Source organism: Empidonax traillii, unplaced genomic scaffold (assembly GCF_003031625.1).
Source record: "Empidonax traillii isolate 1590-97213 ecotype Southwest subspecies unplaced genomic scaffold, ASM303162v1 scaffold236:size2090792, whole genome shotgun sequence".
NCBI lineage: Eukaryota > Metazoa > Chordata > Aves > Passeriformes > Tyrannidae > Empidonax > Empidonax traillii.
Window position 1 is genome coordinate 2,065,165 of NW_020955429.1, and position 17,039 is coordinate 2,082,203.

The 17,039-nt window shown below is 50.4% G+C and overlaps 1 protein-coding gene across 2 annotated transcripts in view; it reads left to right on the forward strand.

Moving 5' to 3' along the window:
* The window catches only part of MAP6 (microtubule associated protein 6), a 31,174-nt gene extending 14,924 nt beyond the window's left edge, over nt 1-16,250 (forward strand). Inside the window, exons 2-5 of one of the 2 annotated variants that reach the window (XM_027888318.1) lie at nt 3,828-4,041; nt 5,811-6,007; nt 11,939-12,000; nt 12,177-12,396. In XM_027888318.1, the coding sequence (XP_027744119.1) occupies nt 3,828-4,041; nt 5,811-6,007; nt 11,939-11,954 (427 nt within the window). In that variant the 3' untranslated portion in view covers nt 11,955-12,000; nt 12,177-12,396. Of the gene's footprint in view, nt 1-3,827; nt 4,042-5,810; nt 6,008-11,938; nt 12,001-12,176; nt 12,397-15,985 lie in introns of those variants that run through there. The other variant, XM_027888317.1, reaches the window with a different exon arrangement.
* Nucleotides 16,251-17,039: the final 789 nt, after the last annotated feature.

Below are 17,039 nucleotides of genomic sequence, written 5' to 3' on the forward strand. Positions count from 1 at the left end.
GAGCTGGAGGATATTTAGGAGCAAAGGATAGGCAAATAATTTGAAAATCCCAGACAAACTTTTTACTTAGTTTTGTCATTGCTGTTTTGATAGAGGAACATTAAAGAGAAATGTCATGTTCTGAAATTCTCCCAGTGAAGCATTTTCATGTTTTGCTTCATAAGAGGATTCATAGTCCCTCTGTGTTGTCCTGAGCAGAATAAGGAAAAAAAAAGCTTGAGGGGAAAGAGTTAAAAAAACTGAAAAAAGCCCCAACTTTTCACTTGAGAATTAATTAAACATTTCAGTCCTAACACTTTGTAAAGAATAATTTTTTTTTTTCCTAGTGAAAAATCTGAATATTTTTCTTTTTTTCACTGAGCTGTGGTTTTCCAGGTTAAGCTGGAAATACCCCTGCTGTGCAGGACTCCAGCCTGAAGTTCCTGGTGTCCCTGTTCTGCACCATTCATTATTTTGCACGTGTACACTGGGACAGGGGAATTGGGCTGGCCCAGTGCCAGTGGAGCTGCTGTCAGCAGAACACTCTGAACACCTTGTGCTGATGCTGAACAAACACAGCCTCTCTTTAAAGCCCTTCAAAGGAGGTGGAAGCCTTGAAGTGGTTAAGCCCGGCCCTGTCCTCCCCTTCCTTCCCCCCCCTTGGCTCAGTAGATGAAGGCAATCGGTGCCTACAAGGGTTGGGATGAGCATCTCCAGAGGCAGCTTGGAGCTCAGCTCAGCCCCAGCATCCCCTGGCTGGGCTGGAGGAGGGTGTTCAGGTCACCTTCACCTGCCTCCAGCAATCCCCAGCCAGGGGGAAATGCAATTAAAATGAAATAACTGGGGTGGGTGGAGCAGTGTGGTGTCCACTGATGGAAATGTGGAGAGCAGGCCTGGCTTTAATGGATATGGATCAGGCACCAGCTCCCCAGGCTGCTGTCATCCTGGGGGATGTGCTGCCTCTTCATTTGCAAGGCATCTGCCCCATCCTGTACAGCCCAATGTTCTCCTGGACAAACTCTCTTTAACTTCCCTGGGGACTTTTCCCGCTGAACTTGGCTTGCCAAAGGTCATCTGGTGCCTCAGAGTCTCCTTTTTGCTGAGTTTCCTCTCCATTTCCATTTCAGGTCAGCACTGGGTTCCCCACTGATTCTAATTATTCGTTGTAAGGCTGGGACTAGAGCTGGGCACAAAATTAGGAGACCTGTAATTTGCTGCTATTTCAGTCCAACCCCTTTGTTTCATGCCAAGACAGCAGTTCTTCAAATCTTCCTCAGCAGAACGAAGAGCAGTGACAGTCCCTCAGATAAAGAACTGCAGAGCTGGCCTGAGTTGGACACATCCAGCCTGGAGCTGGTCCGTGGCTCATCCCTGCTGGGTTGGGTGAGCTGGGAGCTGAGCTCTGTTAGGACGGGGTCTGGCACACTCCTGGGACACTCTGAGAGCTAATTTGGTGTGTGTGCAGAATTCTGCAGTGCTCCAGACACCACTGTGACCTGTTGTTCTGAAAACAGGGGGAAAATAATGTTTTAAGGGATTGTTTCGGGTTGAAGAAGGAATTTGTAACCTCTGGGCACCTTCCCCACAAATTGGCCTTGGGATGTTAAGCAGTAATGAGTGAATTCTTTCAACTTCAGGATCTCTCTCCAAACCAGAGTTAGTTTTAGTGCTACAGGTGCAACTGTACCTTAGAGAGCAGTTATTTTTACTATTCTCAGAATATAGAAAAAAAAATAAAATAATTAACTTTTTAAGCTGCTAATTTCCCCCCCAATTCTTTGCTGCATATAAGGAGTATTTAAATTTATAACACAACACCTCTGAGTGACATAAATATCCTGGTGAAGCTGTAGTAAATGGTTTGAGACTGTGTCCTCCTCCTGCTCCTCTGCAAGCTCTGGAGACCAGTTTGTCAGTCATATATTCATATCTTTAATCCAGCTCTTTAAGCACATTTCTTCCTCCTTTCTCTCAAAACTCGTCATGCAGGAGGGATATTTTAACAATGGACTGCAGAGAAGTACCTGTGGACAAATGGATGATATTCACTGAATGGGAAAATCTTCAATTGGGAATGTCTTCAAATGGGAACTAATTTTTTTTTTTTTTTTAAATGGAAAAGCTTTCAATTCATGTGCTGCTCATTCAGTGCAGTGGAACAGCATCCCTCAAACAGGGATTATCCCTGGGCCTTTGGCAGTATCAGTGTTATCCAGGCCCAGGAAAGGCTGAAGAGTAAAGAGGGAGGGAAAATAAGAAAATAAGAAATACAGGCACAATAAAAAGTAGATGTAGATAGAAGCAACACTAAGGATGGAGAGTTGGAGCTGGGATGTGGCTCAGAGATGACAATACCTACTTTTAGGGCTGTATTTGTGAGTGTCTCACGTGTGTTCCATGTTTGCATTCCCATCAGCAGAGATCTAGTCCGTGAACAGAGCCCATCAAGGCACTGAGCTCATCCTGCAGGCAGCAGTTACCTTGGAAGAGAAATGGGTTTTTCCGTTTTTCAGAGGGATTGTGTGAATGAGAAATGTAGGACTGAGCAGGCAGGGAGCTGCCCAGATCCTGCACATGAAGGAATCATGTATTCCCAGTCCCTGAGGGAACTATGTGACCTTCTACAGCCCTGCAGCCCTGTCTAAGCATCCTCTGGTGATGTGTGCATGCCCAAACTGAAGCTTTCCTGAGCCCCTGGACTCGGTCCAGCTGCTTTATCTTTGTAAAAGGGAAAGCTGAATAACTCCATGCCCATTTGTCAAATTTGGTTGAAGCTGATTAAGATGTTCAGAGCTATTATGGGAAGGGATTGACTGGCAGTACCCTCACACAGAGTTCATTTCCCTCATAATCCAGGCTGAAAATGAGTAACGCAGCCCAAAAAATGTGGAACAGGGCAAGAGGGGCAGGGTCTGCAGCTCAGAGATCCCATTGCCTCAGAAGCCCTGAAATTAAGGCAAGAAAATGAAATGGGGTTGGAATGAAATGACCTTTAAGGTCCTTCTTGACTCAAACCATTCCACAACTGTGTGTTTTCCAAGGAAAACTCCCCCTCTGCAGAGGGCTTGTACCACCACTGTTGGGATAACTCCTGGCTTGCACTGGAGTTTTAAGGATCTAAACACTGCCTTGGACTTTGCCTGAGCACAACCCCTGTAAAGTTCCGACACATGTGGGTCTCTCCATCCCCATTCTCAGATGAATGTTGATTTTTAGAGAGAAAATAAAAAAGGTTTGCCTCAAACCTGAGCAGATGTTGGTGCTGTGCTGGGAAGAACTAGAAAAAAGAAGAGAAGGAGGCTGTGGAACGTGTCCAAGAGATGTTAAAAATCTTTCAGGCATGATTGGGTTTTCTTCCTCTAAAAGGTTGCGGCTCTGTCCAAAAGAAGTGAAAGATGGGGTTATTTTTTTCCTGTAACTCAGGAATTCACTATGAGCTAATAAAGAGAAGCCATAGCTTCACCTGATAGACTGTGCGTTTCCTGCTCTGCTTGAGTTTACATCTAAGACAGCTTTATCTTGATTATTTACCTGTTTACCCCAGTGATTTATCTGTTAGTCTGGAATGAACTGAACTGTTGTGCACAGTTTGGTGTGGAATCACACAATTGTCTCCTTACAGGCATGGCTGAGGGGTGCCCAGGGCTGGCTGATATTGATAGATCACGTTTCATGTGAATTATTTGTCAATGGGGGGTTTGGATGAGGTAAAAAAAGGAGCCTGTTCCTATGTAAACCTGGCTGCCTGGAGGCAAAAATCCCTACCTCACAGAGCTCGTTGAGCAACGTGGGATTCCAGTCCTTGCTCTCCTGTTGGATCCCTGAACCTGTTTCCTCTGGATCTGCAGGAACGAGTTCCGGCCCTGGATAGACGTGAAGCCCGTGAAAGCGATACGAGCCAAGCCCCAGTACAAACCACCAGAGGAGAAAATGATCCACGAAACCAGTTACAGCGCCCAGTTCAAGGGGGAAACCAGCAAGCCTTCTCCAGCTGACAACAAATACCTGGAGCGCAGGAGGATACGCACCCTCTACAGCGAGCCCTACAAAGAACCTCCCAAGGTGAGGGACCCGGGGTGGGGGGGACACGTCCAACCCACAGGGCAGGGCTGGACTCTGCTGCCTTCAGTCCCCTTCCTTCTGACCAGTTGGGGATCCACCTTGGAGCTGGTGGTGAAGGGAAAACTAAACGTGTCCTGTCCGTGTGCTCTGGCAGCCCAGAAACCCCCCCTGCCCCGTGCCCTGGGCTGGTCCCACAGCGTGGGCAGCAGGGAAAGGGGGATTTAACCCTCTGGCCCCTTCAGTGGGGGCAGAGCTGCCTCCAGCCCTGGGGAACAACAGCACAAAGACCTGGAGCTGCTGGAGAGAGTCCAGAGGAGGCCACAGAGCTGCTCCCAGGGCTGGAGCCCCTCTGCTCTGGAACAGGCTGGGAGAGCTGGGGGTGCTCACATGGAGAAGAGAAGGATCCAGCGAGCCTTGAGAGCCCCTTCCAGGGTCTAAAGGGGCTCCAGGAGAGCTGGAGAGGGACTTGGGACAAAGGGGAATGGCTTTCCACTGCCAGAGGGCAGGGATAGATGGGGTATTGGTAAGGAATTGTTGGCTGTGAGGGTGGGCACAGGTTGCCCAGAGAAGCTGTGTCTGCCCCTGGATCCCTGGAAGTGTCCAAGAGCAGGTTGGATGGGGCTTGGAGCAATCTGGGATAGTGGAAGGTGTCCCTGCCCATGGCAGGGAGTTGCAAATAGATGGTCTTTAGGGAGTCTTTTAACCCAAACCATCCTATAATTCTAAGGGCTCTAGAACAGCTTGGTGCACTTTGGAGACAGTAGTGCCCTGTGTCAAACTGAGGAGTGAGGGCAGGGCCCAAATGAAGAGGGTTTTGTGTTGTCATTTCCCACATGATTACCTAGGCAGCTTTCTGTTTCTCCCCCTAAAACTGTAGGAACTCCATGTTACTGTTTTTCTGAGGAACAGCATGGTAAGAGCCAGATCTTCATCTGCAGTTAATTCAGAGCGCTGCTCTGGTTTTGACAATACCCACTTCTGGCTTTGATCAGATCCAGGGCATGTGTGGGGAAGGGCCTGAGCTGAAATGTCTTCCAGCCTTGGTAGATCTACATTTGAAAGGAGTCTGTGCAGTTTTAAACCCAGGACCATTAGTCCTTCCCAGAGTTCAGGAGCGCTTGGATCTGTGAGGACTCCGAGGGGTGGCAGGGCAGGCATGGAGGAGCTAAAGGCTTCTGTTCCTCCTTAATTCTGTAGCTGTTCTTCCTATTTTGGGGGCTGTAGAAACAAGACACTGTTGTGCACTTTTCTCCAGGTGCCAGTCAGTGTCCTGTGCCCCAGGTATCCCCAAGAAACTTTCCTCTGTTGTGGGAATCTGTTAAGAATAAACAGAGAGAGGAGGGGTGGGGATTTGTAGCAGCCTCTTTGTCCTGAGCATCATTTCTCTGCTTCCAATCCAGAGAGAGAGACAATCCCCTGTGGGCTTGCAAGGCCCCTCCTGAAGTCAGAGAAAGATGGAGGAATTGCTAAAATGCCTGATAATATTCCCTCTCCTATTCATCCTGCTGTGTCCTGATCTGGATACAGCAGGCTCTGCTGGCTCCAGGGGCACTGTGACTTCAGGACATCAGCAAAGGAGCTGGCCATTTGCAACCCAGCATGAGCCCAGCTGCTCCCCTCCTTCATGGCAGGGCAGAACTGAGCAGATAAGGAACATTTGTGCTGTTTCTGATCTAAATCCTGTTTTCCACCTGTCCTTGTGTCTCTCTGTCTCTGTCTCTGTCTCTCTCTCTCCTTGTCTGTTGTCGTTTTGCCTGTCCTCCATGCAGGTGGAAAAGCCTAGCATAAAGCCTTCCAAACCAAAAAAGACCACAACAAGCCATAAACCCCTGAAAAAGGCCAAAGACAAGCAGATTGCATCTGGCCGGGCTGCCAAGAAAAAGAGCGCCGAGACCTCCAACACAGCAAAGCCAGAGGACAAGGAGAAAAGTAAAGAGATGAACAATAAACTGGCTGAGGCAAAAGAGTAAATGTCACTGCACTTTCCTTTCTTACTCATTTTTTTTTCCTTCTCTTTCTTTTTTTTCCTTCTTCCCCCCCCCCTTGATTAAATAAAGGCCACAAAATTAATTAGAGGCTTCTAATCTGCTTTTTGTTCTGATTGTATTAGAAGCTTTTCTGTTTTATTTCCAAGGAGGATTAGGGAATCCTTGTTTCTGAGGTCAGGTTGTTCTGCTTTGCCTGCACAACACGGCTCTGCACAGAGTGAGGGACGTGGGAATGCACGAGCAGGGGCGTAGGAGGTGAAGGTGATGGATCATGGTTACATCCAACAGCCTGGCCCTTTCTTGGGCTGGTCCTTCAGGGCTTTGCCAGCATGAAAGTGCCCGTGGAGCCATGGAAGGGCTGTGCTCTCATCCCAGGAGGCCCTTTTGGGTTGGCCCTTGTTGGGCCATCTCCCACTGGTGCCAGCGGGTGAAGGATTTTGGAGGCAGAGAGGATCAGGTTCATTCATGGTGTGTGGATCTGCTGGGAATCCACCAGAATCAGTGGTGTGGCCAAGAGTGATTCCCCCTGGTGACACTGGTGGGATTTCTGCTCCAAGAAGCAACGGGAAAGGAGATCCCGTGGAAATAAAGGGTCAGATCCTCCCCCAGGGTAGCTGGGGGTAGGTCCAGCTGCATCAAGGCAGCTTCACCCTCAACACCACTTGAAGTCCTTGATTTTAAATAAAAAAAATGAGTGAGGGAGGGCGCAGAGAGCAGTGAAGACTTTCCAAGCACGTGGCAGGTTAGACGGGGTTATCAGCAGGTTGTTCTTCCCTATTGTTTCCCCCAGGTTGTGGATCTTTTCAGTTAGTCCCGGTTTGGTTTGAATCTTGGTCTGCTTTCTTCACTTCTGGGGTGCCAGTAGGCAGAGTTGGGTTTCAGAAAGAGGTTTGGTTTGCAAGTGTGACCTTCCAAGAGGTAGAAAGAAACGTGTCGGCAAAGTCGGCTGGAGCTGTGCTGTTGGCCCCTGCTGTGCTGATCCTTCCAGCTGCTGGGGTTCATGTTGGCTCATAAGCATCCCAAGAGGGCCACAGAAAAGATGCTGGGATCCCTAGACTCCCTCCAGGCAAGATCTCAGGGTTCCAATCCTATTTTTACTGTGCCCTTACTCTGGGAAAATCCCCAGGCCTGGTTTGGAAGCTCTAAACACGGCAGGACCTTTTGTCAGCAGCGTGACCTGGCCCAACAGACTGGCACTGCACCCCCCAGAATCTGAGTCACTGCATCAGTGGCAGCTGGGACAGTTGTGGTCCCCATCCAAATTTATTGTGCCTATATCCTGGATTGGGTCCTGAATACATAAGGATTTATCTTGACCCCACCAAACTGAGCTGTTAAAGTTTCCCGTAGCAGAGAGGCCTCAAGTCGAAGTGCAGGATTCTCATTATTTATTTTGGTAGCCCCAAATTTTCTCTCCTAACATGAAGTCCAGGGTGAAACTTTCAGAGAACAATTGGGAAGGACGAAGAGAGAGGTGGGAGGTAGGGTAGGGAGGCGGTGTGTTGCTGTGGAGGTGTTGGGGTGAGGAAAGTCTCACTGCTGAGGGCGTTTTAGGGACGTGAAACAGAACAGAGAAAAGGGACGTGTGGGGAGGATGAGGAGCCCCACTTTTGGGCTCTCACCCCATTAGGATCGGGGGTTTTTTTGGAAACAAAAATGAGTGGTGGGCTACAAGGCTGAGGGGGAGTTTCCAAAGGGGAGGGAAGCTCTGTGACGTAGAGATAGTGAGGTTTGCTGGCCTTAGTGCTGAGTAACAGCCACGTTCAGTGTGTCGTGTGACGTGTCCTGTTTGCCTTGCTGACAGCCTAAACCTTCGAGTAGCAGTGAGTGTAGTGTTCTGAACCCAGTGGTGTATTTCCAAGCTTTAGCTGTGTTAGAACTGTGTGCTATGAGCTAGTCAGGTCGTGTCTGTGGAAAATATATATTCATATATAGAAATATATATATATATTTAAACCTCCGCTGTTTGGGAGGAAACCAGGGAAAATCCTCCAGGAAGTAAAACTGTGGAAGTCTTTGTGAATGTAGTGCTTTTTTTTTTGCCTTTTTTTTTTTTTTTTTTTTTTTTTTTTTTTTTTTTTTTTTTTTTTTTTTTTTTAATTTTGATGTGCATGCCCTCATGGAGATGCTGACCTGTTGCATACTGACCATTGCTTTTCTGAGTGCTCAGAAGCCCCTGCAGCAGCTCAGCTCTGTCTCCAGCACTGAGCTGGGGGGGAGAGGGGTGTGCTCACAGCTCTTCCCACCCACAAGGGACAACTGGCCAGAGAAGATGAGCTCCCCAAGGCTTGGTGTGATTTTAAAGTGCTTCGTGCATCTTCCTGCTCCTCAGCAGCGTCCTCTGCTGTGGTAGGATGTGGCACCAGCCCTGCAGTTGATGTGTCACAGCAGGCAGGGAGACACTAGACAGTTCCCAATAGCCCAACAAACACACCAGTCTGACAGAGGGACAGACCACACCAAAAATTATTTTTTGGCCCTGAGTTTCACGTTGATAGAGACACACTGACGCTTGCCACTGCTTCACCTTGAATTCAGGGGGAATGTGGCCCTTGACTTCAAGGTTAACTACATTTTGCCCGAGGAACATCATTAGGATGCTCAGACCACCTAATCAAAGCATCTCCATGACCCTGGGTCAACTGCTGAACATGCATCAGCTCCAGGATTGCTCCTTCTCAGTGAAGAGCATCCATCCCAGTGGCTGAGTGAAATGTGCACAGTGAGTGGTCACAATGTGGCTTTGTGTGAAGTTTTTTGGTGGCAGAGGGTCTAGGTGGTCTTTTAAGGCCCTTCTAACCCAAACCATTCCATGAGCTCAGTACAAAGCCAGGTATGAAGTGTTAGCCAGGGGTCCAGATTCCCACTCTAGGAAGGAACTTCCCAAGGGCCGTCAAGCCACCTATTTTGGCCACCTCTCTTTTGGGTGGGATGAATGGCCCTTGGAAGGTTTTTTTTCTGGGAGACTGGTATGGCCTGGAGACACCCTCCCCCCCCTTTCAACAGCAACAAAACTGGGATAGACATCCTTGGGCTGTGCTCCATGTGCAGCAGGTCTCAGCATGCATCCAACACCCCCCGCCCAGCACACAGTTAGCACTGCACTGAACGCCAGGAAATGCAGCAGAGTCGAGCCTCAGGGGGAAATCCTGCATACTCTGCCCTCCCCAGACTCTGTGCCCATCCAACCCACTCAGGTTTATCAGAAAGGAGACCAAATCTCTGCCGCTCCAAGTTCACTCTGGGCTCTGAGCTTGTCGATCCCACTGGGAAACCGCTCTGCTGTTGCGTGTTTGCAGCTCCCACGATGCTGATCTGTGATTATGTTCTGCTTTCCTTTGTAAAAAGAAAAGAAAAAAAAAATGTTTTGCTTTTTACCCTGTGAGAGTTCCTGTGCTGTCTGTTGCTTGCTTTTGCATTTTCACTGTATTGTACTGTTACTCCTTTCTGCAAAATGGTGCTAATTGCTGACTGAGCTCCTGTTTCTCTTGACGCTTCGCACACCAATCGCCTGCTTCTCCATTTGCCCGGTGCCCAGACCCGGCACCCGTGAATTCCACAAAACTCTCGCCTCTTGGAGGCAGATAGGAAGTGTCTAATTAATATTTTGTGGCCTGGGTTCGGTTGCATATCACGGATTGTCTCTTGTAAACATGTTGAGCACAACTTCCTCGTGGTGCTTTCTCCTTGTTGCTGTTCTGATGAGAGTCACACACACACACACACACACACACACACACACACACAAATTAATGTATAGCCAATTGATTGTGACGTGCTTGTGATCTTTGCTTGCTCAAAGGGTTCTTTTTCCAATGATAAATAAATGCTGAAGACGAATATCACCTCCTGGAGCTTGTTTTCTCGACAAGAAGCACAGTTTAGTGAAAGAAACGCCCTTCCAACTGAAATCAGGCTTGTGTTGTTAGAACTGCCCCTTCCACGCCTGCCCTAGGCACAGCCTGACTCCCTTTAGGTGGCTGCTGACCCCAGACTATCCCGGAGCACTCTGAGGGCAGTGAAGTTGTGTGGTTGGAGCAGGTTTGCCTTTATTTTCCATATGAGATGTCTGTGAGCAGAGGATCTGTGCAGTGAGAACCCTGATGAGCCCTCCTGTGCCCACCTTCACTGGCTCAGGGAGTAGAGACCAAAGCCCCTGGAGAGCTGGAGGGAGGGGATGTGATGTGGATGAGGTGACTCGATTACAAACCCTTTCCCAATGTTAATCACACTGTTCCAAATGCCTCCAGCTTTGCTTTTCTCCCAAAACCAAGGCTGAGCAACCTGGTCTAGTGGGAGGTGTCCCTGCCCATGGCAGGGGGTTGGAATGAGATGAGGTTTAAGGTCCCTTCCAATCCAAACCATTCTGGGACTCTGTGGAAACCACCTGAAAAGCCCCTGAGGGGTCAAGGGGCTGTAAATCCTCACTGAAAGGAGGTGGCAAGTTCTTGGGCTGAGCACTTTGAGAGCCCGTGGAAATGCAAAGCCCTGATTTCATATTAATGAAAGTGTTGGATATCTGGAGAAAATGGTGGTTGTGAAAAAGCAGGGCTGGGGGCACAGTTTTATTTTAAATGGTGACCCTAATATTTTTTCTTTTAATTAGCCTGCAATTTTGATTTTTCATCATGTTTTCTCTTTTAATGGACCCTCCAATAAAATCCCCACCAACCTGAAGAAAACTATTGCATTTTTGAGCAACCTGGTCTAGTGGAAAGTGTCCCACGGTAGGGAGTTTGCAATTAGATGGTCTTAAAGGTCTATGACTCTGAAATCCTCTCCTCCACCACAGCTCTGTTACCTCCATGGAGCACCAACCCTTTTCTGCCTTACTGCTGCTGGGGGCTATTTCACATCCCTGCCTGGTTTACAGAGCACTGCCTGAATTTATTCCATCTGTGACCACCAGTGCTGCTTTCTGATGTCCTGCTGTACCACCCTGCCTTCCCTGTCCCTTCCCCACCAGCTCCATCCATCCATCAGCCACACACACCTGATCTCTGCAGTGTTTCAGCGGGGCTGTAGCTCAGGGGATTTATCATTTCACCCTCCACTGCTGGTCCTGGAGAAAATGTTCATTTTTAAAAGATTTGTCATTATCTGTGACAATCCACAATGGCCATCAAAATGTTTCTCCCCTAACACAAAGGTCCAGGGGCTTTTTCCATGCTGCAGCACAGATGGGGACCCCACCTGCTCCCACCCTAATGGTCACTGTTGGGGTCTGGGGGAGGGTACAAGGAGGGGGGAGAATAACTGGAATTTAAAGAGTCAAAAGTCTTCTTCTTGAACTCTTAGAGGTGTTTTCCAGCCTAAATGATGCTGTGATCTGAGCGTGGCTTTGCAGAGGTGTCACCCTGCCTGCCCTGAGCAGCCCCACCAGGAGTGGCCTCCATCCTTCCAGCGTTGATGAGCTGCTTTTAAATACCTCATGTGCACACCTGGGACCCTTGTGCATGGGTGCATGAGGAAGTTCTCCCTCGATACTCCCCATCCTTCCATTCCAGCCTGGGCACAGGACTGAGATTTATCAGTGTTGACACTTCCAAATCTCTGAGCTTCCTCTGAAAACCTCAGTGATCATTTATTACGTCCCTGGCTGGTAAAAGGATGAGTGCAGATGTTCCATCAGCTGACATGTCAGCCCTTGTACGAATGCAGCCTCTTTGTGTGTCATAATATTCTTTGGATTTAGGGTTTATTTGAAGATGTGCCAGTGCAGGAGAGAAAGGGACCTTTTAAGAAGATGCCTCTGTCATAAGTTGTATCTCCCAACATCCAAGGAATAACTGCCATCCCCAAGAGTGGTATCAGCTCCAGAAGAGGAGCCATGCAGGAAGAAGAAGTCCTCTAGTATGAACAGGAGGATATGGATGTGCTCAGCTCTAAGAACAGTATCTTTTCCACAGCTGGGAAATACTGTGATGTTCAGACATGGGCTTCAGCTCTGCCTGGTTCCAGCAGTGCCACGGTAAGTTGATCCAGTCAGGGAATTGTCCTGCTGCACGTGAGCTTTCTGGGTGGGGAGCAATCCCACCAAAGCCACTGGGGGGTGTGGGATGGGGGGTGAGAGAGCTCTGAGCACCTCAGGACTGCTGGTCTGTCAGGAACTCTGAGCTGCTAGTGAACACTTCATTTCTGTTGCAGGGTCCCTTGGGAACAGCTCCCTAATCCTAAATGTCCTGTGGAGAAGATGTGAGCAAAGGAAAAAAGAAAATCCTGCTAATGGGTTGAAGGCATCTTTCTGCTTCCTAAAAGACCAGCTCTCCCTGAAGGCAGTCTGCTCCAGGGAAGCCAAGGACCAGACACCGGGAAAATGATGGATGAGGAGCAGTGACAGACCTTAGTGACGTGTGAGAGCCCTGAGGAATGATAACTGTGCCTTCAGTGTGTTCAGCGGTGTGTGAGATGGAAGGGGAAGCATTTCTGACCCCTCCCTGTTGTCCCCTGCCCACCCTAACCCAGCTTGTGGCATGCAGCAGCCCCAAACCCCTGAGCAAAGCTGGGTCTTCTCTGTCTTCCTTGGGAGACCTGCATGTCCTGCCTGGCTCTGGAAGAGGTCTGGGGAGCTGGGTCACAGCAGAGGGTGAGGAGCACCAAGTGTGGCACAGGGTGGAGGAGATACCACCACACAGTGGGTGGCCGATGGGTCTGTCTTTATCAGTTAAACAGCACCCAGGAGAACCTGGTGGTGCCAGGAGCAGATGGTCAGCATAGAGAAATCCTGAGAGTAGCCCCTGGCCTTTGGACTGAGCTCCTTGGGCTGGTTCAGGATTTAGGACCCACCTGAGACAAGCTCAGCTGTGGCCACCTTGTTTGGAGCCAAGGGATTTGCCCAGAGAAGCTGTGACTGCCCCTGGATCCCTGGAAGTGTCCAAGGCCAGGTTGGACGGGCCTTGGAGCAAGTTGGGATAGTGAGAGGTGTCCCTGCCCATGGCAGGGGGGTTGGATGTTCTCAAAATCCTTCCAGACCATTGTGTTGTTCTGTGATTTGTCAGCAGGGACACGAGCAAGGCACCTTTGATTTCGTGACACAGGTCATGCTTTGGAGCCACAGGACACTGAATGTCCCTGCCCTGCTTGCCCCTTCTCCCCCCCCCTGCCCAAGTTCCACTGCTGATCACACACCTGAGTCCCTGTTGGCTCCTGCCCCTGCTGTGCCCTCACCCCTGTCACATCCCATGTGCACACCACGGTGCTGTTCCTTCTTGCCTTCAAAATCATTTCCCCTCCCTCCTCCCTGCCTGTCTGTCCCACAACTGCTTCTTCAACCCTTTGCTTTCTCCTCCAAGCCCCTTTCTCCTCCACACCATCCCGAATTCCCAGCTCCACCAGGGACCTTGTCCTTCCCATTCCCCCCAGTGAGTGTCTCGTGTGCTGTCTCCTGGACTGTGAGTCTTTCTCTCTGCCTGTACTGTGTGATCTCACTCACTGCCTGGAATAAACAATACCTCACTCACCAACCGCCCCTTCTCTCTCTCTTTTCTTGGTGTGGCTTCACTGGCTGTGTCTGCAAGTGCATCGTGTGCCTGTCCCTGTGGCCACTGGAGCAGTTGTTCTCACTGCTGCCTCTCTCCCTACAGTCCTTTGGTGTGACTCTGCTTGTGCTCTTGTCCTCTGGTGCCTTTGTTTCTCTCTTTTACAGCCCCAGGGATGAGCTCTGCTGGCAGCGCAGGAGCCTGACACACTCAGAGCTGCAGCACCTCCTGTCCCTTGCCATCCCGGTGCATCTGATAAAGAGGTTGGCCTCCCTCCAGCTCCCTGCAGAGGTGTCCTGTGCTGCCAGGTGGCTCAACAAATGCAGCAGGCGAGGAGAGTGAAAGAGAAATCTGGTAGCCCAGAGCAGAAGCAGCTGATGGTGAAGGAACGTCACTGCTCTGGGACAGAAAACAGTGGGCACAAATGTGTCAGTGCAAGCCCAAGCAGGACACGCAGCAGAAGCTGGTTTGGCATGTTCCAGAGATGGATGCCCAGGAGGTTTCTTGTGGCTCAGAAGGTGCCCTGAACATTTGCTTCCTCCATCCCAGGCTAGGACTGGATGTGCCACGGAGGTCCCCAGCTGACCTTGGGGGTCCACTGGAGTCTTCTGACATCTAGATTTGTGCCAGCAGAGCTCTTGAAGAGCTTCTCTATCTGCTGCTCTGCAGGCAGACCTTGGTTTGAACTCTGAAGGGCCGAGCTCCTTGTTGCTCACCTCACACCTACAATCAGCTCAGGGCTCACAACCAGGTACCTTCTCCTCCTTCAGACCTTGCTGGCCCCAAACTGGTGCAGATTTCCAGGTCTCACCCAAGCTGTGCAATGACAGCACCCCTTTCTGGCTGCTGAGGTGCAGAGCAAGGCTGGAATGCTGCCTTGCACCCTCCCAGCTCACTCTTCCCAAGGCTGTACCTGGGGCCAGACCTCTCTGTGCAGCGCTGCAGAGAGCAGCCAGGGCTGCTCCTGCTCTGCATCCTCTGGTGGCCCTGCAGAAAATCATGGAATCACCTCCCCCTCACACTCCTTCCAGTTTGGAATGAGCTTTACTGGCACAGACAGTCACACAATTTGTCTGTATTCAATGCTTCAGAGTGGATTTTTTGCCTTCAAAGCTCTATTCTGAAATGCAGGGCAGCAGCAAGTGCAGGGATGGACACCAAGGGAGAGGTGCTGGCTCCCCTGGATCCTGTTGAGCCTGGATCATCACATACACACCGGCACAGGGCAGCTTGAGCATCTTCCCCTAATCCTCTGATTTATGGTGCTGGGTTCCCCTCAGTCCCACAGGAACTGGAAGACTGAAAGAACTCAGCACATTTCCTACCAACCTCTGCCAAACAGCTTCTGGCAGCAAAGGGCTCCTCGTGGTCAGCACACAGGGCAGGGTGGGGGTGAGTATCTGAGGGAGAGCTGTCCTGCCAGGGTTCTCCACATGGTCCTGCCCCACGAGCCTCTCCTGCAGGGATGGTTGGACTCCTGTGTCTGGCTGGGCTGGTTTCATGGGCCGAGGAGATGGTCACCAGGCACTGCCCTCCTGCCATGGTGTCAGCACCTCTTTCCCTCCTATGACCATTCCCTGCACAACAACAGCGTCAGGCTAGGGGGTGAATGGGCATCTCCACAGCCCCTTGATGTAACCACCGTGTAAAGCTGCCTATTTTAAAGCCAAGCAGGTTTCTCCTGCCTCTCCATCTGCTTTCTGCCTTCCTGCAGCCTCACAGATCCCTCCCCATCCATCACACCTCTCATCCCTGCAGATCCTCCTCCTCCTCCTTCCTAATGAAGATGGATTCCCTCGTTCCCCGCAGCTCTTTCCTTCTCCCTCCCTCCCTCTGCGCTTCCACAAGACCCAACCTTTCCTCCAGCACCTCGGATACAGGGCTGGCTCCAGAGCTGATCCCATCAGGCATCCAGTGCCTGGATGGATCCATCCTCACCCCCTGGTGTCTCCTGGGGGCATGGAAGAGGAGGGGTGCTCTCAGTCCGGGGTTTAGGATATGTGAGCCAGGCTAGTTTTCCTGCTGGTTGTTTTGAGAGGAGCCAGGTCCTTCCTGAGCAGCACAAGAACTCGGCTCCCCTGGGACGGGGCTCCCACCACCCACCTTGAGGGGAACAAGCTGCTGCTTTGGGAGGTACTTGTACAGCGAGTTCCGTGCAGGTTATAATCAATTGGCGAGCACCTCCTTGTAGCTGATGGTGGGCGTGGTCCTGCTCACAGCTCAAACGAGGGCTGCTCAAAGGGTCCAGAGCCCCAGCCCTCCCACTTCTGTGCACATCCATGGGTTTTGGAGCAGCTCCTTGCAGGGCCCGGGACCAGACTCACCAGGCAGCCTGAGGACACACCAAACACGTGCTTGGGGGGCACTGCAGGGTCCCCTGGGCATGGGGCAAAGCCCAGCCCCGGGGTGGCAGCATGTCCTCATGCACCAGCTGACTGCTCTGACAGCTTTGCAATGATGCTCTTTCTCTGCTTCCAGGATCCCTGAGAAAAACCCTGGTGCTACAGAGCAAGAGCCAAGTACCTTAGTGCAGGAGCAACCCCTGTGAAGTCGGGGACTCGTCTGAGCAGCTGCTGGAGCGCACGTATAGTCTGCATGAAACGTGTACGGTCTGGTGGCCTCCAATAAAGCCCATGAGCAGAGCTCGGTGACACCTCCCCTTGTCTCTCAAGCTCGTGGAGTTACGTCACCGGGACCTGTGTGATGAAGTTTAGCATGTGTGTGCCTGGATGTAAGTACAGTAAAGTCAGAGAAAGAAAAATGGGTCCGGTTCTCCTTTTCTTTGTGGCTGTGGAACAGCACTTGGGTCTCTTACTGATATCTAATCTAAATCTACTCTCCTTCAGTTTGTACTCACTCCCCCTTGTCCTGTCACTCCAGTTCCTGTTGGGCAGCCCCACTCTGGTTTCCCTGTAGCCCCTTCAGAACCTGGAAGGTGCTGTGAGGTCTCCACACAACCTTCCCTCCTCCAGGGTGAACAGTCCCAACTTTCTCAGCCTGTCTCCATAGGGGAGGTGCCCCAGTCCCCTTACCAAACGGTGGACAAGACACCAAAACTTGCTGGTAAATCCGTATTTCTTATCAGCATATTTTCTAAGGGGAAAAAAAAAAGTTTAACAGAAAAATTGTGAAGTACCAACTGGAATTGCTGTAGGAAAAGTTTAGCTGGCTCATGGTTGTTCTGTATGCCCATATTTTCTGGGTGAGGCTCCCCGTGTCCATGAGGGTCTGCTTTGCTGGGTCTAGTTCGTAAGAAAACTGCCTTGGGGTGGGAGAAGTCATTCAAGTATTTCAAAGTGAAAATGCCAGTCCATAATATGGCTCCTCCTCCAAAGGGCTCCTCCTACACAGCCCCCTGTTCTCTGCAGGAGTTATTCCAGGTTATTCCAGTTATTCCAGGACCACCTTTAGAAGGAGTGGATGATTTAGGAGATCCAATCTCCTTCACCTGTAGTGGTTATTTCTATTAATCCTGTACCCCTGCCAAGGCACCCCCTGATGGCCAAAATCCCAAGAGCTGTAGAGACACAGG